This window comes from Apteryx rowi, unplaced genomic scaffold, assembly GCF_003343035.1.
Source record: "Apteryx rowi isolate R43461 unplaced genomic scaffold, aptRow1 scaffold_13, whole genome shotgun sequence".
Taxonomy (NCBI): Eukaryota; Metazoa; Chordata; class Aves; order Apterygiformes; family Apterygidae; genus Apteryx; species Apteryx rowi.
In genome coordinates this window covers 4,680,950-4,705,451 of record NW_020447530.1, presented here as the reverse complement: position 1 = coordinate 4,705,451, position 24,502 = coordinate 4,680,950, and the positions used below count along the sequence as shown (strand labels likewise).

The 24,502-nt window shown below is 51.2% G+C and overlaps 1 protein-coding gene across 3 annotated transcripts in view; it reads right to left on the bottom strand.

The window, feature by feature from the left end:
• Nucleotides 1-24,502, bottom strand: part of SAMD4A (sterile alpha motif domain containing 4A) — a 128,474-nt gene that overhangs the window by 16,638 nt on the left and 87,334 nt on the right. For 2 of the 3 annotated variants that reach the window (XM_026056130.1, XM_026056132.1), the window contains exons 4-7: nt 14,216-14,479; nt 6,772-6,881; nt 5,475-5,561; nt 250-544 (exon numbers count right to left, since the gene is read on the bottom strand). In XM_026056130.1, the coding sequence (XP_025911915.1) occupies nt 250-544; nt 5,475-5,561; nt 6,772-6,881; nt 14,216-14,479 (756 nt within the window). The remainder of the gene's footprint in view (nt 1-249; nt 545-5,474; nt 5,562-6,771; nt 6,882-14,215; nt 14,480-24,502) is intronic. The other variant, XM_026056131.1, reaches the window with a different exon arrangement.

Sequence of the window (24,502 nt, the reverse complement as noted above, 5' to 3'; positions counted from 1 at the left end):
GATGATAATGCGTGTGCCATTGCCTCCTCTCTGGCTGCCCTTTGCGGAAATCACTGCCCACCTCTCCAGGCATGGTCTTATCTCTTGAGGGGTTTGTATAGCACGATGGGGCCTCAGATAAAACCACTGTTATGTCTGTGGCTTGCAGAGGCACATGGAAAGGCTGCTGCCGGTGCTGTCACCAAACACACCCTGCTCTGAACCAGTTATTCCTAGTGAGGACGCCAATAAAAAGTCACAGCCACTCACCTTTCCCCATCACTCTCGTGAACTGTCCGGGCAGATCGCCTTCGGGCAAAGGGGCCCCCCCAGACTCGCCCTCACATCCTGGCAAATGGTGCTGTTGCATCGCCCCTGCAGCAGAGTCCTTGCAGTCAGACCCTTGGCTGTCTGAGCCGATGAGGGAAGAGGGGTGATGCGAGTCTGGGTCCCGGCTGTGCTCGTCCGCATTCGAGTTTTGGGAACAGTAAGCTTTGATAGGGGTGAGGATCATTTGGTGTAGTTCCTGCAGCGGGACACGCAAGTTGCCACCTTCCAGGATGTCCTGCAGATTCAAGTCAACAGAAGAGCATTTGTAGTGATACCTCTGCAGTAACAACAGAACATCAGCTATGAACCAGGCCAGCACCATTAATCCTCAGAAACAATCTCCAGTGGAGCCAAATGCCTCATTCCTGCTCCAGGACTCTGTTGCAGTCCATACTCAATAATCGTATTTAATTCACTGAGTCTTTTACTTTGACCTTGTGGTGAAAACTGGAGCCTCAAGTGTGAAGCCCCTGCAGTCACTGCACCTGACTCTCAGTGGATGTGTTCAGATCTGAATTCCCAGAGACAACCATGCTCTGTAAACCAGTGGGACCCAAGACCAGGGACAGTCCAGTTTCAAAGTTTCCAAGCTTTCACCAGAAGGATAGAAACCCCACGGGAGCAACGGATGCAGTGAGATTTCAAAGCCCTAACCAGCGATGTCTTGCTCCTTCCCCTGCAATCCCGTAAGAACAGCTCATGACATTTCAGCCCTTTCTAATTTGAACTATTCTTTCTAACGTGGGCTTGTCTCTAGCTTCCAGCACTGTCTTCAAGCCTGGCCCTCCAAAACTGCTTTGCCCCAAAGTGCCTGCAAAAATATTGCTATGCCCTGGGACCACCATCACAGAGCCCCAGGACTGCCAGTACAAGACAAGGTCTTCAAAGGAGACACAAGAATGTGGACAATGCTCACCAATGATGAAAAATAAAGGTTTGGCTGTAACGGGCTCTGCAAATTCATTCTGTCAAAGTGCAAACAGTAGGAGATGGGAACAGGTGACTCGTGATACCCAGCAGCTCCTTCAAAAGGCTGGGATCACGGAGTTCAGACCTACTGGCTTAAAGCACATCACAGCAATTTAAGCTGGAGCCAGAAAAGGCCCCATGTTTTTGGCCAGCTGGACAACATCTGAGAACAAGAAGGGGGAGGTAGACTTTGCATCCCTGAGAGGATGACCAAGGAAGAGTAGATGGTGGTGCAGAGAAGGGTGAAGGCCTGAAGATGAAAATAGTCTGAAGAGGTGAGTGCAAACCATTTGGGCTGAAGGCTGCAGGCAGAGGTAGGAGAAGCCCCTGTGTCAGGGACTGGAGGAAACCCATCCGCAGGGGTACTGCAGCAATGAAGAAGGGACAGCCCCATCCACACTGGGACAGGGAGGGGAGCAGATGCAGAGGTGAAAGGRGTTTTCACCGGGAGCTGGGTGGATTTGTGATCGGACACAGAAAGGGAGACCAAGAGGCTGCAGGTGAACTTATGTTCTTACAGCAAAAACATGCAGCTCGGAGATACTGGGGGAGGTCCACCTAGGAGAGAGAAAGGGGTGCAACTGTGACACGTTCTCAGGGCTGCAGAGCAGAGGAATTGGTCAGCGGGGGAAAGCAGTGATTTGAGGAGGGCCACAGCAGGCACAGCACAACATGTGGCAACCCAAGAAAACAGGGCAGGAGAGACTTGAGATGCCATCTATGTGGTCCACTCCCTGCCCCATGGCAGGACCAGGTCTACCTGGACCACTCTTATCAGCAGTGTTGTCAGCTTTTCTGAGATTTGTGATCTCTGCTGCTTTGAACTAATCCCCACTGCTAGGAACTGAGAGCCTCTGGAAGACTTGCACTGTTTGTTTTTTTCGTTTTTAACAAGAGAAGCAGATTTAAAGCTCTGCTGACCATAGAACACAGCTGGAGGGCCTGTCCCAAACACACATCAGTGGTTTGAACACAGGAGGAACAAATAAGAGATCTCAATATTCATCACTGTGTGAACCCTCAGGTCCTTGGCTCCTTGTCACGATTTTTGAGCACCTGATGTTGGCAGTTCACATGCATTGCTGAAAATGTTGGAAAAGAGAGTGCAGAAGAGAAATCCAGGCTGTAAATGATTCAGGGGCCATGGAAGACTTGTTTGGTTGGAGGAAGGCTGCTTAGAATGGGGAAGGATGACAACTCTCCATCACTGTCAAGCACATTTAAGGCAGAGCTGATCCTGCCTTTGAGGAAAGGGGTGGAGAAAGGCCTTCCTTGGGTACATCTCCCAGCCCTGCTCTCTATTATTTGAGTGTATATCAACCATTCTCTTTCTGTGGTTAGAAACCAGCCTGGCCCTCCTGTCTCAGGGAAAAGCTGATGAGAAAGAATAGCATCTGGATTTTAAGGTAGCATGGTCAAGAACTGCTCCTTCGGCTGCATGGTCTGGCTCAAACTGCTCGTGAGGCACCATTTGTTAAGAGGCAGCTTTTTGGGGATGAGCTCTGGCTGCCTCTATGGCAGGGACACAAAGTGGACGCACAGGCTGTGCACAAGCCAGCCTAAGCAACGAAATCGTTGTTCGCCCTAACTCCTGCTGCATCCCCAGCTTGCTCTCAGATGTCTTAAATTCGCTTCTCTGATGATACAGCCTCAATCTGTTGGACACTATCACACTTTGGGGATAATTCCTGTTTTGCTAACTGGTGGAGAAGGGTGGAGCAGCTCTTTCCAAGAAAGAAGGAATCTTTAGCAGCAAGACTTTGCCCAAAAAATCAAGTCACACATATGCTCTTGTTTAGCTTCAAAAAAAAAAGGGGGGGGGAAATTTGGATGAATAACTTGGAAAAACAGAGATGTAACCTCCCAAGTAAAGCAGCCCACAGGCAGCTCTGAGTCCCACACAGTCTTCTCATGACATGGCCACAGCCCCACAGCCCAAACCCACTCCGCTGAGCTGCTGGTAGTCAAAAGCAGATCCTGTCACTTATCTCCTCTTATTTTACAGTGCATGCGGCTCATTGAGTCAGCTGAATTTGGCTTACATTCCTGCACCGAGACAGTCAATCAATACCATATTTCAAAATCTATGCAGAGAAGCGGAAGAGGCTGTGAAATTGCCTGGAAAACACATCAACGAAGAAAGCTCAATCCAGTGGGCTGTCTCTTGGATTTAATAGTTATTATTAATATACAGAGGTAAATATGGCTTTATTAGCTCCTGCCATACCCTGAGTACAATCCCGTATTATAAATAAATAGCAAAGCAGTGAGCTAACGAAAACACCAATAAATAGCATCACACCACATAAGTATTTAAAAGCCCCTAGTGGGAGGCTGTGCAAGTTGCTGTTTGAAGAAAGTTCAATTAAATATAATATAATATTGCAATAACGAATAGTGAGAGGCTGGGTGAGTCGCTCACAGCAGGTTTGCGGTGCTGGTGCTTCTCTGACAGCCATTTTTGCAGAGTTTAAGCTTTTTTTTTTAAGGGCCAAGAAGTTTCTATTTGTTCTTTTTGGGAAGACAAGCTGCTGTTCAGGCACAGATCTGGGTCTCCTACCTTTTATCTGGGGACAGATCGCCCATGCAATGCCCCCAAAAAGCACAGTGGCCTTTGACCTGGCACACACCAGGAAATCCCATCTCTTTTGCTGGAAAGATGGGTAAGGGCAGGACTTGGGGATGGCCCGTGCTAACTGCTGTGCATGGAGGGTGTACTGTAAGAGGGACAACAGCATCAGGAAGGGAAGGAAAACCGAGCGATCGTATGGTTCTCCCAGGGGTTAAAGTGCCGTGACAGTACAACACATCTAGATGCCCTCTACAACAGGGCAGGCAAACGAAGCTCAGCACAGGGGTGGAAATTTGCATCCAGAAGAGTTAAAGTGCTGTCTCGCTCGCCTCCAGGAGGTTTTGACATTTTCATGGTTTGGAGTTCATTTTGCTGCCAATCAGTTTTAGGAGAGGAACCTCTGAGGTTCATAAATAAACATAAATAGCTCAGAGAGGGTGTAGGGCAAGCAGCATCTTTGCTCTCTGATACCCTCAAAAATAGGATCAAGCCTTACGAGCAGAAGGGATGGGTTTTATGAGCCTGTCTGGCTTAGAAAGACGACTGGATTTCCCTTGCAAGGGTCAGGCACACCACCCGGTCCCCGTGAATTAATCAGCTGCTGCCCAAGAGCGGACCTGTRGCAACTGTCCAGGGACCGGCTCTTAGCCAGGCGCAACCAGGGCATAATTTGACTCAGCGCATCTGCAACGGAGGATGGATAAGGTAAGTCATCTCGCCTTGCACATGCGACAGGCTGCGAGCTCGGTCACAGGCAGCTGCCACAGCCCTGCTGACGGGCCGTCACGCGAGCATCCCTCTKAGCCCTTCGATCTCCATGGTCAACACGTTGTCAGCCCTCCGAAAACTCATCTGGTTTCTCCTGCTATGCCAGCCCACAGGTGCTAGAGCTGGTCCCGCACCATGGTTGAGCAGATGGGGGACAGCATGGCTGGGAGGGTGCCCTCCATCAGTTAAAAGTTCAGATGTTTTCTATGGAAAGCAGGAAGTGAAAACAGCCCAACACCGGCACCAGAGCCCAAGCAGGAAAAATTGTACAGTTGCTGGGTTATGTTCTGTTTTGGAGCTCTTTTTTTTCTTTCCAGAAACACTTCTTTGGTTTTAAGGAGTCAGCATTTGCAAACAATATTGAACCTGGATTCAAAACAAAGCCACGCTTCCCTTTTCAAATGTAGCTCTAGCAAGTGACCGGTTCTGGTGCCCAGCCCAAGTGAAGGGTTGTGCTCACTCCCTGCACTGACCCTTCCCGGGGCCAGGAGCACCCTGGAGGCACTGCTGCCCCTTTCCTCCCCAAAAACACAGGAAGAGATAGACAAAGCAGGGTGCAAGCTGGAAATCTCAGCTGGCCAGGCTGCAGCAGGGCTTGGGCGCAGTGCTGCTGGTTATATCCATCGCAGCTCTATGAGTAAACCAGATGGACTAGGACTCACTCATTAGGGCTTACAGGCCCAAATAAAAACTGCATCTGGTACAGAGCTGTTTCAAGACACCACTCAGATGTGGCCAAGCCAACAACAGAAAGTACCCAGGAACATGTGTAGTGAGAGTGCTTTACCTCAGAGTTAATTCTTGGCTATTGTTGCAACTGAAAAAGAAGAAATGTAAAAGTGTTGTGAAAACTTACCCTTTCTAAAGATTTGAGAAGGTTTTGTCTCTCTTTTAGCTTTTGGATACTGATGACTATTTTGTGTCTTGCGCCTTTGGTAACATTCTGCAAAAACAGCATATAACCTGGCATTAACATTTCCACAGGACAGTGGGATCAATCAAAACCCTTTCTCTCCTTGATGAAAAGGACTGCTGCAAATTCACCAAACTTTTGAATGCAAGGATTAGCGGAGGACACACAAAATCACTTAGAAACATTGCTGAGATACAGATTTCCTGCCATTCTGTCCCTCCCCTGGAGCATCTATCTTTATAAGCACTCACAAGGGGAAAGTGTCTTCTTAGCTGCTTAGGGGAATTGTTTTAAAATGTGGCGTGGGATTTTAAATCTGAGAAGAACTGGTGAGCCCTGTGCCAGCACCTGCGTTTTCAGGGCAAGTCTCAAACAAAACTCGGCAGCGTGGCTCCGCTCTGGCGCAAACCCACCGGACCCAGCGCACAGGCCTGGAGCGACTTTGTTGGAGACGGGGGAAACTGCGACCCCTGAAGACAGCCCCTTTAGTTTTTAAGGCAGACTTAGCTCTTCAGGTTCTTTCCGGCTAGACGCCGGTGTCTGGTGAAGCCTCTGAATACCGGGAGGGACTGAAGGAACGAAAAACTCAATGGTAATTGAGAAATCAGCTGAGCAGCGAGATAAATCCTGCAGGCAGGCAGACAGCCCACAAGCCTCCCCTCCCGAAGCAAGGCTGCTCCGAGACTTTTATGCAGTTCAGTGTTTTGGGTTCGCATCTCAGAGGAAACTACCAGCAGATGTAAATAAGCAGAGAAAGCAAAGGTGCTGACCAGACCTCTTTATCTCAAGGATAACGCAGAGGTAAATCTAATACAGGGGAAATTTTTCAAAGGTTAACAAAAACCAGCCACCAAAGTCCCACTGATTTAAAGGGATTTGGATACTGAATACTGTGCCCCTGAAAATCCTAAACCGAATCCCAACCAGACAAAAACCACAACGCAGCACCCCGTGACTCTGAAGAGGCCGGGAATTTCAACCCTGGACTCCTTCAATAAGAAGTCTGGGACAAGGTGTCTTTCAGGTACAATGTGTTTTTTCCACTCTCCCCAGACTCAGTTTTCCTTCTCCTGTTTGTTTTTCAGTCCTCTGCAAGCAAAATGCGTTCCACCTGAAGCTACAAAAGCAGGTTTTCAAGGCACCTCATCTACCAACTGAACAAACAGCGTGCTCTTAGGAGGGACAACAGCAGCAGAGGAGGAGACGTGGCTAACCGCTTTACGACCGACTTCAGACATACTTGTGCCTCGAGCTGGCATTCGGTGAGTGCCATCATTTCCTCATATGTCATCTGAGAGAAGAGAGCCGCGTACTTGTGCAGACGGAGACTCTTCAGCCAGGCTGGAACATCTGCAGCACAAAGGCAAAGAGACAAGAACTCCCTTTTATTTTATGACACTGTTTAACGACACCCGATAAGATCGACAACAGCACGAGGAGTTTATTAGGCGCTGGCTTCCTCGTGCCACCCGCTGTCCCACTGCCGCTTCAGACATTGGCTGGACTTTAAGGGACTGCTCAGAGGACGTAAGCTCATCTGTGGATGAGCTGCGGTGATTTAGTCTACCGGTTTTTTAAGGCTCTTTGTTYGAGCGCTATTACTTAAATCAGTGTTGCACCCAAGACAAATTGTATGGGAAAATTGTAGGAATTTGTTCCAGGGTTTGTTGCAGCCAGGACAAAGAGTCCCACCAACCCTGGTGGATACAGGCTCGCTAGTGCACAGTGAGCCTGGTTTAGAGAAGGCCATAACAAAACTACTTCAAGAGTTGTCCTAGGCTTAGAATACAGCTGAACATGAAGAAAATGCCCTTGCTAGAGCAGGAGAAAATGAAGATGGCTAAGAGTGCGGAGCGGGGAATATATACGCTGCACTGGCTGCAATAGGGCAGCCGCCTCGTTTACGTGCATGATACCCCATGGTTGCTAAGGTTTACACTGAAGTGGCTCAACACCGCTTTGAAAACTGGGTTGSTGACCCTGACACCAACGCCAGCTTGTCGACGGCCCAAGTTGGTGATGCCCCAYGGAGAATCAGATTTATGTCTGCAAACTGCCACCACCCCGGCAAGCTTCTAATTGCCCTTTTCTCTGGAACGTGGAAACTGCAGAAACTAATGACTGGGCTGAGTTTAAGATGAACAAATGGCTGTTTTGCAGATGACGTATACTGATTTATGACATGAGGGAAGATGGTATGGGCTGAAAATTTAAACAGCTGCTTGAAGAGAAATAAAGAGATTTTCATTTCACTTTAAATGTGGAAAAATGGCATGCYGTCAAAGATGGTTCTGCAACCCATTTTGGAAGCGTGACTGAGGACCACTAAATGCACTGACTGGAATGACTTCCTTCCCAGTTGCTGTCTGCAGTGTAACGCATCAGGGCCCTGGCKGGGGCCTTTATTCTCCTGACATCAATGTGGTTCCACAGGGAGGGAACTGGGAGGGGGATCCTTCCTCTGCAATATGGAAAACTTCACACCAGACCACATGAAGGGGTGTCCCCCTGCAGTGGGGTGCAGGGGGAGGAGAGGGTAGGATACAGGCAACCACCCTCCAGCCAGGTCCGCGGTTTCTCTTGGCTTGGCAGGATTTGGGGGCCGTTAGTCCTTGCTCCCTTCCTGATCACTGAGACTTCTAGGAGCTAGTACAAGCAAAAAACAGCATTTCAGCCCCAAAGAGTGTTAAAATCTACACCTCAAATGGAGAGAGTAGGTGGAGGTGGGTGCAGGAATCCTAGGAAATGGGAGTGCTGAAAATTGTCTACCCTTTCAGCTACATCTTAGAGGAGTTTGTGCCCAACAGGCAGGAGAATAACCTTCATGACTGCATCCAAAAATCCTTGCTACCATAACCAATCTCAGAGTTTTCTAGGCCACTCAGCACCCCCAGCYGCAAAGGGTGAGGCCACAACGGTACCTTGCTTTGGAAAAGGATGAGACAATTCAAGGAGGACAGGCCCACTGCTGGCTGGGACATCCTCCGGTCCGGATGCAGTCCCTAGCTCAGAAAGCCYGCACAGACGCAAGGTAGACCTGTCTCACCTCTCTTCCCTAACGAACATCTACTGTCACTGGAGGAGACAGAGCTAGATGGACCTTTGGTTTGATCCCACATGGTAATTCCTACACTGGCAGCAGTTTCCTGGGCCTCTCAGAGAAATGCACTCCCATGCCAAGCTTTGGTACATGAAGAATTTGGTCCTGTGCCTGGAGCACTGTCCCCTCTTCGTACATCCCAATGTGCAACAATCCTACAAACTGCTATTTTAGGAATCTTAAAAAAAATAAAAAGTAAACAACAGAAAGCCTTCTGTTTCCAGCGCAGGTGGAGAGAGCAAGGACTGGCATGTTTGAATCTCAACTTCGTTTTAACAAAAACATGCTATTTTAGTGACGCCACCCGAGGAGGAGCGCCTGATCCTATGTTCCCCAGGAACATCTGTCTTTGGTGCATGTTTATGCCGATAGGAGAGTCCACAGAGACGCTTTCYGAACAGAGGTGGGACCTCACGCACGCAACAAGCCCTGCAGAAAAGCCAGCCCTGAATCCCCGGGCCTGACCAACCCTCTGGCTTTGCAGATGGTCAGAGCACAGGAGCAGCCCTTCTCCCCCTTTGCATTAGTCTTCCAAGGCAGCCTCTTACTTCTGGGAGCTACAAAGGATCCAACCCCCCACTTCTCGGTGGCGACAGCAATCCTACGAGACAGCTAGGGGAGAGGGAGTCTGTGCTTGCCGCACAGCAACAGCAGGGCTCTTCTCCCCTTCCACAAGGAAAAGGGAGGCGTGAGGCCTTTTTTAAGGTGATTTCACGGTCCTTGGAAAGTCAACCTGCAGGACGCAGTCATTACTTCCTAATGATCCCCAAAGAGCGATGAGCTACTCTGTACGCATATGGAGCTACTCTTTAATCACCAATTACTAGGACCTAATTGCTAAATCATGGCATAATTGTCAGAAATACTGTGTCTAATGTTAGCTGCAAAATGAGGACTTCCATGCTGTTCATGTGTATTGTCTCTTATATGCGTTAAATGCCAGAGTTTTGCCAGCATACGGATATCTGTTTGCTGGCACGGAAATTCAGCGGGCCTGGAGGAAAACAACTCACCCTGCAGCCAATATATACGTGGGATGCCTTCAGCAGTGCCCTTACGGCACAGCACATCCCAGCCCGTTTTGAACCTGCTGCTAAGCAACAGCCGTACTCGCAGCAGAACCGCCCACGGCTCGACCCAAACCCTTCTCCAGATGTGCGCYGAGCTGGCCGCTGGGAAGGGCTCTGCCCGCGGGGAGGCAGGGGGGGACTCTGCAGCGTCCTCTAAACAAGGGCAGAGTATCTGCCTCTGCCACCGATGCCACCRAAACGAGGCGAGTTGCAACTCATCAGTCAAAGCGGGTGGACCTGAAAGTTATAAATCTTGCAAACGGCAGGTCTCACCCCACCGCAGCGTTTGCGGCAAGCTGAGAAGCAACAGGGCAGGAAAAAGCCAAGGGGCAGCTTTCCTTCAGTGCAGAATCAGCACGAAATAAGGGCCCACACCGGCTTCTGTGGGTGACGGGGCAGGTTTGTTCACAGCCCGTTCCAGGCTCAGAGACTTGAGGATGCTACTGGAAACACGGCGGTACCACCAGGCGTTGAAAGGGCAGGTCTGAAGCAGCACATCTCTCCGGGGCGCCCGGCTGTGCCGCTGATTAAACGGAGCTGCCTTTCGGAAATGGAGAAGGGGAAAAAAATTTCTGTTCTCTAAACTCCTTCCCCTTTATCACCCCTTTGGAGCAGGGACTTTCTTTACTGCTGTTGTATGCAGTATCACGCGAGCACCTTCTGAGGGCTCACCGACCCCATACCGAAACACTGGCATGGGCAACGAAGGATGAAATGTATGTAGCAAGACAGAGAGCGGCTGAAGGGCAGAAATACGCTGTACCCCCCGCCATGCCCACAGCCACGTAGCTATAAGGCTTCGATGCTCCGTGACACACAAAAGCTTCCTGAAAGATGACGGTGACACTAGGCGAGACGAACCGCAAAACGGGAAGAATTGGCTAAGCGATGTTCCGTAAGGGTCTACCTTGGGTCTGATTTTACCCACTATTTTCATTAATACCCTGGAGGATGGAGAAGAGAGCAAGCTTATTAAAGGTGCAGATGATAGCAGGCTGTAAAAGCCTGCAGGCGCTTTGGAGGACATGACTGGAATTCAGAAAGATCTTGGCAAATGGAGAAAACGATCTAGATAAAATAAGACGCAATTCAATGAAAATGCACAAAGTTGTGCATTTATGTAGGAACAACGAACTGCACAAACAACGGACAGGGAACAGGCAGTACTTTCCGCAGAAGAGATCTGGGGACACAATGGGTCATACAGAACCAGCGGCATTGGGTCATCTGCAAACAATGAGCAACCTATTGCTGTGCAGCAACAGGAGCCCGTCTATACGGCATGGGAAATTCAGTGCTCCGCTCGGCTCTGATGAAGCTGGACTACTGAATCCAGCTTTGGGTAACACACCGTCAGAAAGATACGGACCTTCTGGAGAAAGCCCAGAGCAGAGGAGCAGGAACAAGCCAAAGTCTAGAAAATACGATCTGCAAAGAAAGAATGGAAAAACTGGATTGGTTCAGTCTGAAGAAGATGCAGCTGTGGGGAGAAGACAGAACAGTCTTCAAACATGAAACCAGAGGCTGTAGACAGGAAAGGAAGCATCGCTTTTGCATGTTGCCTGAGAAGAAGACAAAAGCAAATTGGCTGAATCAGCAACAGGGGAAATTAAGGTTAGGCGCTGGTAAACCTTCCTACAGAGAAGGGTAGCGAAACACGGGAGCAAACAACCCGAGGAAGGGAAACAACCTCCCTCCAGGGAGAGCAAAAAGAGGAGGCTGGGTGCCAGGCAGGGGCTCGGCTGAGCCGATCCTGCCTCGGGGCAGGGGATGGGGAAGGTGCTCTCCCAAGGCCCCTTCCAGCCTCTGGAGCTACGACGTGCCGTACGCAGAGGCGTGAGGCCAAAGGGGCTTTGCAGAAGTGCTACTGAAATACCATGACAGCAGGAGCTGGGATCTGGCAGACAACTAATTCCTCCCCGTGGATGCAAGTCATCCTGCTGTCAGGACAATTATGCCCGTTTCCGGGAGAGGGGAAGGAGTTTGAAGGTGATTTCTTTCGGAGTAGGATTCCCTCAGCGCAGACAATTCACCGTGAGCGATTCTGCCACCTGCTCTGTACCCACCACAGCTACGTAGCTGCAACAAGCAGCCAGAGCCGGGTCTAGCCTGGTGACGTGCGTCAACTGCTGCTTTCCTCTAGACCCGAGTGATCCTGCGAAAGCTGTTTTATCATGTGAAAACAGGCATGACTACTTAGCAAGCCAAAGGAGCGAGCGGAGCACGTGCTCGCTGTGAAAGCGCTGGCTAAAATAAGCTGAGAAACAGCGGCAGCGGCACGTGGCGCGAGACCCCCCCACGCATCAGCGCCCCAAGTGCCCRGCCTGAGCCCCCGCGGGGGTTTGGACCTGCAGGCACGTGGCTGCTGCAGCGTCCCTGGGCGCGGGCAAGGTTTACTTGGCAAACAGCCTGCCTTAATACGTGGAATTTTTTTAAATGATTATTGCTCATGGACTCCCTGGGCAAACATACTTCTGTTTTTTGCATTTTTTGCATTATTTGCCTTCTACCCTCAGAAGGCAATGGGAGAGATTTGGCAGAAAGTACAGCTTAGGCTGGGGAGGGGTCTATTACATTACACTGGAAAATTACTATCCACACAGGTCCCAGAGCTGCAGGTTTTAATCACACGGAGCCAAGTCCCCTGCAGACTCTTCCCCAGCTCTATCCGCAGAAACCTGGCGCAACRTAATGCTAAACAGACCCCTCTGCGCCACTCGTTCGTGAAAAGGGTCTCACCGGCTTGACAGACTGCAGGACCAAGCGCCGGGTGCAGAAAGCCTTGGGCACCCGTCACGCTGATTGCAGATTCGTCTGCAAAGTGCTAACGGCGACCTTTCGGAGCCCAAGAAAAGCTCCTCGTCGACACGTTTGGGCCCTGTGGCTACATCTCGGCTGCATCCTGACGGGGGCCTGGAGAGCAGGCAGACAGCAAGGCTGCGAACAGGATCGCAGGCGTGYGCAGAACCTTCGCGCCGCGGTGCCGAGCCCCGGCGCGAGCAGCCCGCGGGGCACGTCCTCCGCGCCTGGGAGCGCTGGCTTCCCCTTCACCGTTCTCCGCAGTTGCGCTGACTCCTTCCCGAGTCCGTGCGCCGATGAGCTCCCGCCTGGAGGATGCTGGTGGGATGCACGAGCCTTGCAGCAGCTTCTCCCTGTCAAGGTTGAGGGGGGCTGTCGATGGTGGAGGGGGACTGGGTGCTCTGCACGGCCCTGTCCGTGGGACGCGGGCCCATCAGAAGGTCCCTAGCTCTGGAGATCTCCGACTCAGCGAGTCAGTGCCCTCTAAGCAGCCTTAAGCCTAGGGAGCAGAAAAGCTTCATTCATCTGATGGCTCCAGCTGGACTCCCAAGCCCGCTCCGTACTGACTGCACATACGACCACAGCAAGTGCCCAACCGGCCGAGGCGCGAGAGAGGGGACAGCTATCCTCAGCAGCAAAGAGGACCCCGGGCCTCAATGCATCACGCTCCTTATCCGAGTGGCGGCTCTTGAACGCGGCCTGCCGACCCCCACGGGATGCTGCGGCGGGTCGGTGGAGGACACCAGCCCAGGTTCTCCACACGCTCTCACAAGGCCGTGCCCTCCTGCCTGGCATGCCGAGGTGGCCCCGCGTTCCCAGCGGGAGCCACTGCTGCATCGGGAAGCCCAAAACCCAGCACCTTGGAAGACACGAACACGCTGCCTCTCGCGGCCCTGCACGCCGGAGACCAAACGCCCCGGCTGAGTTACCTGATCACATGTTCTTTAGCGAATTCACTGCACGAATGGGTTTTCATTAGGGGTTTCGTTTCTGCCTTATTTACTGACAGGACAAGGCATCTTATTGCTAAAAGTCTCTGTGAAATGCAGGCATAATGGAAAAAAAAAATAACTGAAGAACACAAGATAAATTCAGTTCAGAGAAGCATCTGAAGTCAAAACTTCTCCAAATACTTGGTGGGTTTCTCGTCATACCAAACACCACAGTGATAAATCACACATGGCTCGCTAAACTTGCACTGAGCTATTTTCACTGTAATAAAAAAAAAAAAAAAAAGAAAGAAAGAAAAAGAGAGCTCAGCTAAAAGCCGCACACCATGGAGAAAATCGAGCTTGTCAGAAGACTGGCAGTTTGCAGTGCATCGGGGTAAAACAGGCTACTGGCACTCGATCGAAACACATCAGGTTCAGGAACACGCATTGCTTATAAGAAAACCCAACTTGTCACGCTGAACCTGCCGTGCTGCTTGCAGTGCGTTTGCTCAGTCCGAAACAAATGCTAAAACGAACGAGGTTCACCCAGCGTTAAAGCATTCGTGGCACTAAACGCGGCCAGGGCGCACATGTACCTAAAGCGTGGTTCTCGAGGGAAAAACAGAGACGAAAATCGCACGGCAGGGAAACGGCTCTTCCGTTCCCGTCTCTCTGCCTGGCCAAGTGTCGCCCCAGCCGGTGCACGAGGGGCGAGGAGCCGGGGCGAAGCCTCCTGCGTTGGCCGGGGTTGGGGTATGGGGGAGGCGTCTCGTTGTCACTCACCTTTCATCCCACTCCCTTCCTCCTGGAATGTGTTACGAGCGGAAGGCTGATCTTCTAAATGTTCACTCCCACCACTTCCCGAAGAGGCTACACTGCTTTGTGGAGACAGGGGGGCATGATCGGAAGGGATGCACTGGGGTCCTCTAGCTCGTAAGTCCTCATGAGACATCCATCCATGTCCTAGAGGCTGGTTTGGCACATTCATGGGTGGGGTAAGGGACACAGAGCGTTTCAAAGGGCTGTGGTGTGTCTGGCCTGAGAGAACTGAAAAAAAATAAAATCAAACAGGTTATTCCCCCCTCGCGTCCCGGGATGTAGCAGAGCCGCCCGAAAAACATGTCGCGGTTCATCGGGGTGCCTCGCCGCTCCTTCCTCGGAATTACAGTCTCGCCGGGACCGCCTGAATCCTACCCTGACCTCCTCCTTTTGCCTCCTAGGAAACAAGGGGGACAGGAGCACCTGCAACAAGATAGGATTACACGAGCTCGGTCCGATGGCTTAGGGAAAGGAATTGCATGGATTCAGTTTCTAACAAGACCCGAGCAACTGCTGAGGTTCTCCCAGGCATCCAGTGCGCGGTTACGTTCCCGGCAGCGCACCGGAGCAGCGGCAGGATTCTTGGCGTTCGGCTGCTGGGTTTCACCTGCCCTCGAGCCCAGGTTCTCCTCTGCCTCGCACAGAAGACACACTGACGCTAGTTCAGGTGTAACAGGAATCTTCCAGCAGCTACGCGGAGGTTATTCAACTCGTCCCGCTAAAGTCACCTAGACCTGTATCCCGTCCCTGAGAGCAGCCAGAACCAAATGTTTCTGGGAAAGGCATAAAAATTCCCGACGGACAACGGTGCCATCACATAGACACAGGGGAAGCTCCTCTGTCTCTCCCTTTGGTCAGGACCTGGCTTATGCCCTCAAGCGTRAGCATCTACCCCTCTGCCTAGCATAACCGTGGAGGTACTTATTATCCACAGAAATGTCTGATCTTTTCCGATTCCCACTAAGCTCTTGGGCTCAATCAGCCTATCGTTAGCAATGAGAGCACCGGACTGAAATTTTGATACAACCACGTTCAATTTGTTTTTAACAAATAACACTGGCAACGCTAGGAAAGCGCTAGCAGTAACTCTTGTGATTTGGAATTAACTCTTGAGAAGGAATTTTTAAATGAATGGGTATTTACTTGCCTTTCAGTCAAGCAGAGCAGAATTTCTTATGTTTGTAAAGTACTAACAAAAGAAAATCTTAGGTTTTCTGACATTTTTTGGTAGAAATGATTAATCTTGAATATATCTTTAAATACAATTTTTGCTGAATGGCCTGAGCTTCAGCCAACTCCATTTTTCAGTATTCCTCTTATATACTGTCTCATTAATTTTTAGGTATTTCCTTAAAGATTTAGACATCTTTGGTTTGTTTGTTAATAGGGAGAAATACATTGTATATGGAGGAGAAGACGGATGTTGAAGAATTGTCTTTGTTTCCTGCAAAAAATGTATGAAAAGGTTGGTCTATGGGCTTAACAAAATTCAAATTCTGTTGTTCACAGAAGTCATGAAACTGGCTTACGACAGTTAAACATAAAGACATTTAATATACTTTAACCTAAAGCTTTAAGATATAAAGCACTTCTTATTCCCACGTTTTATTGCGGTATACTGAATGAAAATAGCTGGACTTAATACTGGGGGCTGTTCTCCCAAGACCGCGTCCGGAAAACCTCTGCAGCGTGTGCAGGCTGCCCGGGCAGGGACTCGCAGCCACGCGGCCGGCATCGCGACGGCTACGCGGACACCGTGTCCCGGTCTGCTCGGGAGGACTCGCTTCCGGAGCCCAGGGCGAATCCTGCCCCAAGGTGCTGCCTTCCCAGCGCCGGCAGCCGTGAGCTTGCTCACGCAGATCAGCGAGGTGCGCAGCAGAGGGGCGAAAAGCAGGCTGGCTGCGCCGGGGGAACCTGCGGGCAGAGGGGGCTCAAACGCCGCTGCAGCCCCCACGAGGGCGAAGCAAAAACTTTGCAGTTTTTTCTTTCCAAATCACATTCCCTAAAGCTCGGTGAAATCCATCACTCTTGTCGCTTTTCCTACTAAAGCACAAACGGGAAGTTCCTTAAATGCTGGTTTTTACTATTCCCCATGGCTGAGCATTTTGAGCCCCCGCGGCCTGCCTGGCGCGGGGAAGCAAAGGCAACGGCTCAGGCTAAAAAATTCATCCCCTTTCCATTCGGCAACAGTAGAAATGTCCTCCAGAAGTCTCTCGCCAGAAGAGGATGTCAGCGAGGACTTGGAATTGTTTTCAGAGCAGCGTTAGATTTCCTAAAGTCGTGGTGTTTCCTGACAGGAAGATAGATATATTTAAGGAGGTCTTCTTGGACCAGCTATTTCGGCTGTGACAACGCGGTCGGGAAGGTAAACACCACAGCTCCGGGCTTTGCAATTGTGCTCCAAAAGTAGCGCCGTAGCTGGACCCTGGAGATGTCACGTCCTCCGCTCGTACTCGGCATCGCAACACCTTGCTGCTCTTCCTGTAGCCACCGCTGCCTGGCTTCCCAGGTCATCGTCCCGAGAGAAAGAAGTGTTTGACATTAAAAAAAAAGGGGAAACACGGGATAAAAATAGCCAGGAAGTTATCAAGGTCATCGAGATGTCTATCAGTTGAACTGCAGTCTCCAAACTCGTCGCAAGCGCGGAGCATCAGAGCCGTGTTGTCCCAGCGTCCCATCTGAGCCCAGAGCCCCACAGCCAGGATCCCAAATGTCTGGAAGGGAAAAGCCACCCCATATTTGCTCTCCTGGAAAATCTGCCGATGGAAACAAGCCTCCTGGTTGTAGGAAATACATGTGTCCTTCACATGAAGGGGAGCTGCTGGGAGCCAGGGAAGGAAGGCGGCACGCAAGGGCCCGTGAACCTGTGCACGTGACTCGCAGGACATAATTATCCACTTTCATCAACGGTGAGAAAACCCAGATCGCCTGAGACGGCCGCGGGCGCCGTTTCCCACATGGGGCTCCAGGTGCTGCCTTTGTGGCCCTGTCTTGTCACCTAAAACACGAGCCACCTTGCAAAGCAATGCACAGAGCGCTGGGGCAGCCAAAAGGCAGGAGACAGGAGAGGTCCTCGCTTCCAGAGCGTGACGAGCTGCACGCCAGCTGAAATCCTCTCGTCTTTAAGCTCTCCTCTTCCTACAGAGATTTTTCCAAGCAAGAGAATTTCTTTTTTTCTTAAATCCAGCTCAGATTCCTTCCTGAGCAGTGCTACCCTTGCAAATTGTTGCTCTTCCATCCTAATTTTACATCCCCCAATTAGAAGCCAGTGTCGGCTGGAGGAAAAATAATGAATTCCACAGGATGGTCACGAACAATTAGAAATCACCCAGTGCAACATATAAAGATTAGTTCCACCTCTTTTCCTGAGATAACGCAAAGCCAGGGTCCAAAAGACCTTGTATTTTACTAAACCACAAGCAGCTTTACTAAACGAYGAGTCAATTCGCACAACCGCTGGAAGATGCAGTAGGGATAATTCCTCCGAAAGGGATGAGCCGAAAGAGTCACAGTCTCTTCGAAAAGGCCTTACGTGCGCTTGTCACTGCTAACATCTAAGACGTAGATTTTATAATCACGCTTTCTACTTGTGCTAAGAGGACCTGGGGCTTGCAGTAAATGCTTGAAATAAATCACTGCCTAAACCGAACAAGACCAGCACCACACCGTCGCTGCTCCCACCTGATGCGGGCTGACACCGAGCRCTGCGTTGATGCACGTTAAATCCTACCGGGGGGTGAAGCGGGCAAGTGCCGYGGTGGAAAACGTTGGGCAACGAACCAGATGGGCAGGCGTTAGTGAGACAAGTGTCGGCTTCCTCCCTGCCCGCTTGAAACCACTGCGGAAGCCCCGCTTGCAGCTCCAGCGGATTACTTAAAAGCTCTCAGCACTGGCCTAACTTTACTCTATTTAAGTTTTTCTGACCGTAAAGGACACAGGTAAACAAGAGAGCTTCTTGAAATCCCTCTCACCGGTTTCCATTAGCTCTCAGGCTACAAGTGCAGCAGCTCCGGGACGGTATCTGCATGGCATAAACATGCACCTATCTGCATGGCATAAACACACCTCTCCCTCTCAATTTTTTCATTTTTTAACCGTCAGGCATGATATTAATAAAGACACTGCTTGCGTCCGTATCCCCCGTGGAAACAGAGGATGCAGCTAACGATCTTGCAAGTGTCAGTGCAGTTCGGTTCCTTCCCTCCTCTTGACTGYGCTGCGCATTTCTCGGCTGGCCCATGGTGAGCCGGGGGCTGCCGACGGGCTCGCCGGGACTTCCCGCGGGGCCTCCTCGTCTGGGCACTCGGCTACGAAAATAAACGGTCCGCACGTGCTTAACTTGGGAAGCGAAAGGAGCACGGGTTCACAACGCTAAGCTCCCGTCTCGCTTTTTGCTTCGGGAAAATCTCAAGCTTTAATGTAAAAAGGAAGTCGATACAGTTTTCTACGGTAAGATAAACTTCCCTAATGCAGGCGGGGAACTTCTGCCGTTCGGATTGCGGCAGCACCACGAGCCGCGCTAACAAAGGGAGGAAACGGGCCTCCGAAGAGAGACCGGCGCGTCCCCGCCAAACTGGCACACACGAGGTGCTGAAACTCTGAAGCGAGTGTAAGCACCGGTCTGTAAGGGTTTTCCTGCCTGCTGCAATGTGTAGTGCAACATTCAAAGGACCGAGAAGGACATGCAAGCAGATTTAGGCCAGCAGTGGAAAACTAAGCTTACCGTCTCGTCCGCCTGATTTTCTATGCTTCCTCACCCACTAGCCTACTTAACTGGAATCCAGCAGTACAGTATCACTCCCATTTTTTGTAATTCTGCCTTTTGCATGCTAATGACCTGAGAGCTTTTAAACAAACTCAGAGGACAGCGTTACAAGCAGTATCTCCTCTTTTATGCCACCCGCAGTACAAAAGCACGCGTAAAACGAGCACCACCTCTACGYGGTACCACGAGGGGCCACGCGCCTGACGGCAACGTCCTTTAAACGCCCCGTTCGGCTCGGTCGCGCGGTGGCAGAGCCATCACTCGCAAGGGCTGTCAGCCTGACGAATCACGCTGCAAACGCACCGGCCGCCGGTCCGGGCACTTCCAGCGAGGTATCTGATGGGATGGAGGCCAGCACAGATCCCGGCCCACGCCGCGATAAGGCCGTTAGTTGGTGCCGACTGGTGTAATTTGTTTGTTCCTCTGCTGCAGCTCGGAGCCTGCGGCACGCGCTCATCCAGAGGCAGCCGGCTCTCGGCCGGCGCGTCGCGGCCTCTGCCCCGCGTTGGACCCTGCTGCATCCTCCCGCGGAGGAGAAGAGGTTGCATGAATTCCCGGACCCACCGGATCGGAGGCGTGCGGGGAAGAGCCGGCCTCATCTCCATGCCCCTGGTGTGCCACGCTGGGGACCAGCGAGACGGCACATAGTCTGCACGTGGGCTTGTCTCCTGMGGAGGAGCCAGGAGGCTCCTCGTGTTCTTCTTGGGTCCGTCCCAACGCTCCCCGTAGCCTCCAAACGAGGGTCAGGCACAATCTGGCAATCGCTACTAAATATAAGGGCTTCAATATGCGCTCAAAATGTTTTGCGTCCTAGGAAAAAGTATAATAAATAACCTGGAGCCAGTGGCATCCAGAAATGCGGTGTCACAGAAGTTGTCTCCGGTTTCAAATCAAGCTAGGCTTCGTATTTCCAGGGGGAAAAAAAATTAAAAGACAGAGAAGAAACAACAATTAGGACCCAACCATTTCCACATGCCGCTGGTGTACGGGACTCCTCCTTGCAGGATGCGGATTCGCAATGCGCCGCCGCAAAGACAGAGCAAAGCGAAACTCCCCGGAGGGCTGGGATTAGGGGTTACAAGGAAAAGGGATGTTTCCATCTGGCCTCCAGGCCACAGCTGCAGCCGAGGGATTTGCTGCAGGCCTCTCATCCCGGAGGACCGCTGTGGGGCCACTGGCAGCAGCCGGGGACCGGTCCCCAGCAGGTGCGTTGCTCAGTGGGGCTCCGTCTCCGTCGGAGCCAACACCAGCGTAGGACCAGCCCGGACAAAACCAGCTTTATCGCAGATCAAACCCTGGCTGCACTGGAAGATACTGCAACTTATTTGGAGAAACTTCGAGGCAGAAAGGCGTTTGAGCGCTTTCCCTGTGAAACGGGCTCTGTTCAGTCCCAAGCAGACTGTGGCCCTTTATCTCGAACCGTTGAGGCATGTACAGCACAGGCAGCGGAGACCGGAGTTTATTTTTTCTCTTCCTTTTTGAAGTGGTGGTGCCTATTTTGGTACACAAGAACCGATTTCAAGAGCATTTCTGTCCGCTAAAGACCATGTGGCGCAGCGTAAGACATTTGTGTTGTGGTTTCGCGGGGTTTCAGGCCAATTTTTCAGCCCGTGCCACAGAAGGAAAAAGCCAGCGGTTCCTGTAATTAGAGCGAAGGAAGCGGGGCTCTGCAAGCAGCCCTTCCCCAGCAGCACGTGACGGCAGGCGAGGCGCCGGCCGCCCCTCTGCCCCCCGCGCGCCCCTCGCCAGCCCTCCGCCGCTCTGTGGTCCTCAGCAGGTCCCTGAAACCCAGAGTACTCTTAAAACGAGCTCACAACCCTTTTACCAGTGCATGGGCAAACCAGGGGATTGCAAAGCAGAATCCCCTTCTCCCATCACTGGAGAAAGAAAAAGTGCTGCAAGGTGCCTGTTGAACCCTTCTGGAGATGCGCTTGGAGTTCCTGGGTTTTCTCTTGGCTGTAAACCTTGTTCCGGTCCATCCTCAAAGAGCGTCCCATCGCGTGCTATTTCTTTCCTGGTCTGCAAATCTGCAGTCAAACTCTAACTAGCTGTGAGAAAAGATATCCAAAAGCAGCGCCTTGATCCCAAATGGTCTGCTACATAAAGCAYGGATCACGTTTTTGCTCCACCGAGGCTGCACGGTCTCTTGGGCAGGCCGGATGCGCCCACACGGAGGGGGAATACTGAGCAGCGCCTTCAATTCTTCTCGCAGAGGAACCCAGCGAGTTCAAATCCGTCCGTTCCCCCCTCCCTGTTGCTGCTCAAATCACTAGGCATCGCCCGTTCCAGGAAGACTACCCCGATCTGGCCAAGGCTTGCGGCTTTTTCATCGTTTCTCCGACTTTCTTTGCCGAGGACTCTAAGGAACAAATGCTGGTGAATCACGGCTGGCTCTCGGCCTCCTTCCCGGGGCGGCTCATTCACAGAGCTACCTACCCGGCCACAAAAAGCGAAGCGGGGACGAGGCAGAGCTTGACAGGACATTTTTCAACGCAGTGTCCCCTAACCCTTGGAGTCTTTTCTCTGCGTGTTTTTTCTTCCCCCCAGATTTTGAGGCTGTGACTTTAACTTCATTTGTGCGGTGCCGGATAAGCCGTGTCCGAGGCTCTGAATCACAGGCGAATACGAGCCGCGGCGGGGGGGGGAAAAAACAACAGTCCTAAATGCAAGCGACCACCGGGTAGCTGCGTGCATTAGAAGAAAAAAACAGATATAAGCAGCCTTGACCAGGGAACTCAGGAAGAAGCATGGACTGCAGAAAAAGACTGTCAAACAAACTTAAAAAAAAAAAAAAAAAGGCATTTTAAGACGCAGTTTCCCATTCAAGGAAAAGACTGGACAGAGCAACAATAACCCGTTTGTTACTGCTGCTGATCTGCTCGAGCAGAGCACGCGAGGCCTCGGCCCGGCCGGGCTGAAGCAGGGGGAGTCCTGCTGTCGGCCCCAGCGGGCGTCGGGAGCTCCTGCCCGGCGCAGCGAGAGCCCGCCGGCCCCCCGTCCGGCCCCCCGTCCAACTCCGGCTGCAGCTCGGGGCACAGGAATTAGGATTATCATTATTCACTCGTTCGTGCCGCAGCAGGGCCGGGGCCCCGGGACGCCGAGCGCTCCCCACCCACGCGCGCGGCGAGCTGGGTGTGTAAAAACCCGCAGCTGCCAGGTACTTCTAAAGATATGTAAATACGGCTAGTTGGGGGCTGTAGTAATCCAGGGAGACCCATTTCTGGAAGGAGGCCCAGGGAGCTTCAGGGAAGAGCAGAAAGCCAGGAACTTCTCTCGAGCTTCTTGCCGGGTTTCTCACTTCCACCGGCAGCGCCGCGAGACGTGGGGTGGAAATTCGGACAGTCATTTCACACGCAGACGAAAAGACGAATGAAAGCGGCTCCTGAGACTGCTGAAGACGGGAATCAGCATCCAGGATGGAGGGTTAGAGGAATGTTGCAAGGAGGCTCTGCCCCAAACCGTACTGTCTCCGCCGGGTAAACGTAACGCCCTGATCTCCAGGCCAATAAATGCGGTTTCTCTCGTACATTTATATACAAACCACAGAAGAACAGCGCTCGCCCCTGGGGAATCCCAGTCCATTAATAACAACACTGCGGTGCTGAGCCAAGTCTCACTAGTTACCCCAGAGTTTACTGATTTTTGCTTTCGGTTCCTGGGGGAAATTCCTCCCTGCTCGCTGGCCGAGCCGCACAAACCGTGATGCAACACACGAAATCTCTTTCTACAGTCCTTTTCCGTCAACGGGAGATATCCAAGAGCATTGCACAGATGCACGTTGCCTGCAGACAGGTTCATTAAACTATCGGTGGTGCCAAGGAGTATCACTGCTTTTCCTCTTTTTCCTCTTTCTACCCACTTTCACTCATTCAAAAAAGTCCTCCTCTCTTGTAGGCGCCATGGCCCAGATTTCACAAGACAAATTCCTCTACGTTTCAGCCGTATCAGCTCCCGTTGGCCTTCAGCTCATAGAGACACCTAGGCTGGCTGAACCGGAGCTCAGACACCCCATCCCAATGACACTATCTGAGCTGTCACTGTCTTCCATGTCACGTTATCTGCCCCTTCGTTTCCTGGACTTTGTTGAATTCCTCTCCTCTTTTTCTTCACAGGGTTTTTCTTTTCTTTAAAGAGTGTAATATATTACCAGCTTCAGGGGAGAAGAAAAGTCTGATAGGTCCCCAACACCATCAACTGGCAAACGCAGCATCCAGTTCCCCACACGAGAAGACGCAAAAGGTACGTAGCAGTTACTAGCTAGCACCCCCAACATCTCCTGACTCCATCTCTCGCCCAAAATACGGACACAAACAGCAGCGCTTTGCAATGACGATGCCCAGTGGAAAACGGGGTAGCCAGAGCTACTATGGTAATACCGGCATTAATCCATCCCCGTTATTGCCCCAAATCAGCTCAGCACAGCCTTCTCCCTCCTCTACCAACTGAAAGCTTGTATGTGCTAAAAAATCTGCCCTAAGCATCCTCAGAAGCAGTCGTTTCCTTGCGCTTGAGTTAAAACACAGATCTCTGCGCTGGCTAATGAAAGACTATATTGCTCGGCGAATGGAGGGACTGTAGCTACAAGAGAACATCAAACGCAGAGCAGCTCGCCTTTAACAGAATTGCATAACAAACGGGAACAACAAACTCGAGAGGAAAAGAAAAGAAAGAAAAAAAAAAAAGGTTCAGCTTCAAGGCTGCCAAAAATGAGCCATTGATTACAGTGCATTTGATCCATCTGCATTCAGAGAGCTCTGCTTTGGAGCCGAGATGGAAACAGTCTTAATATAGCTGGAGAGAAAATATCCTTCTTGCACTCTTCTAACTGCACTTTGATAGGAAGCAGCAACAGAGCAGATGGTGCCTATATATAATCACTAGACCTATTATCCCAGCCTCTTTTAGTAATTTGAAGGATGTGATAACCACAAGGAGAGCAGCAAATATTCCCCCTCCTCCTCTCCCTTCCCCCTGCTAAGAAAAATATCCAAAAAAAGAGCAGGAAGCTATAATTATGGTAACGATTAAAAGAATTTTCAAATGAAGTAAATAACTATTTTGTACACTGCTCCTTTAAACCAGAAGTCAAAAGTTAATTAAATATCAGCATGTTACTGAGTCAGGGTAACACAGCAAGTCTCAGCGCAATACTGCAGTCGGGAGAGAGACTGGATTCACTTCAGATAGAATATAAACCAGAGCAGTCCTTCCCTTGCCCGGCTTCAGAAAAGCAGCACGTGTGCACGTACGCCGCTGCCCTCGTGCGAGTTCTGCGTAGCTTCTACTTGGTGGCAGCGGGAGCGAGAGCTAATCTTTCTTCTATTTACTGCCAGATCTAAGAGTTTCACAGCAGTCAAAACACGTGCGATGGAGAGGTGATTCTCTCCAGGGTTCCTCGTCACACAGAGATGCTCAGGAGGAGTCAGGAGGAAACCCACCTTCGTGACGTCTGGAGGGAAGGCTGGGAGAAGGTGGTGCCCAAAGGC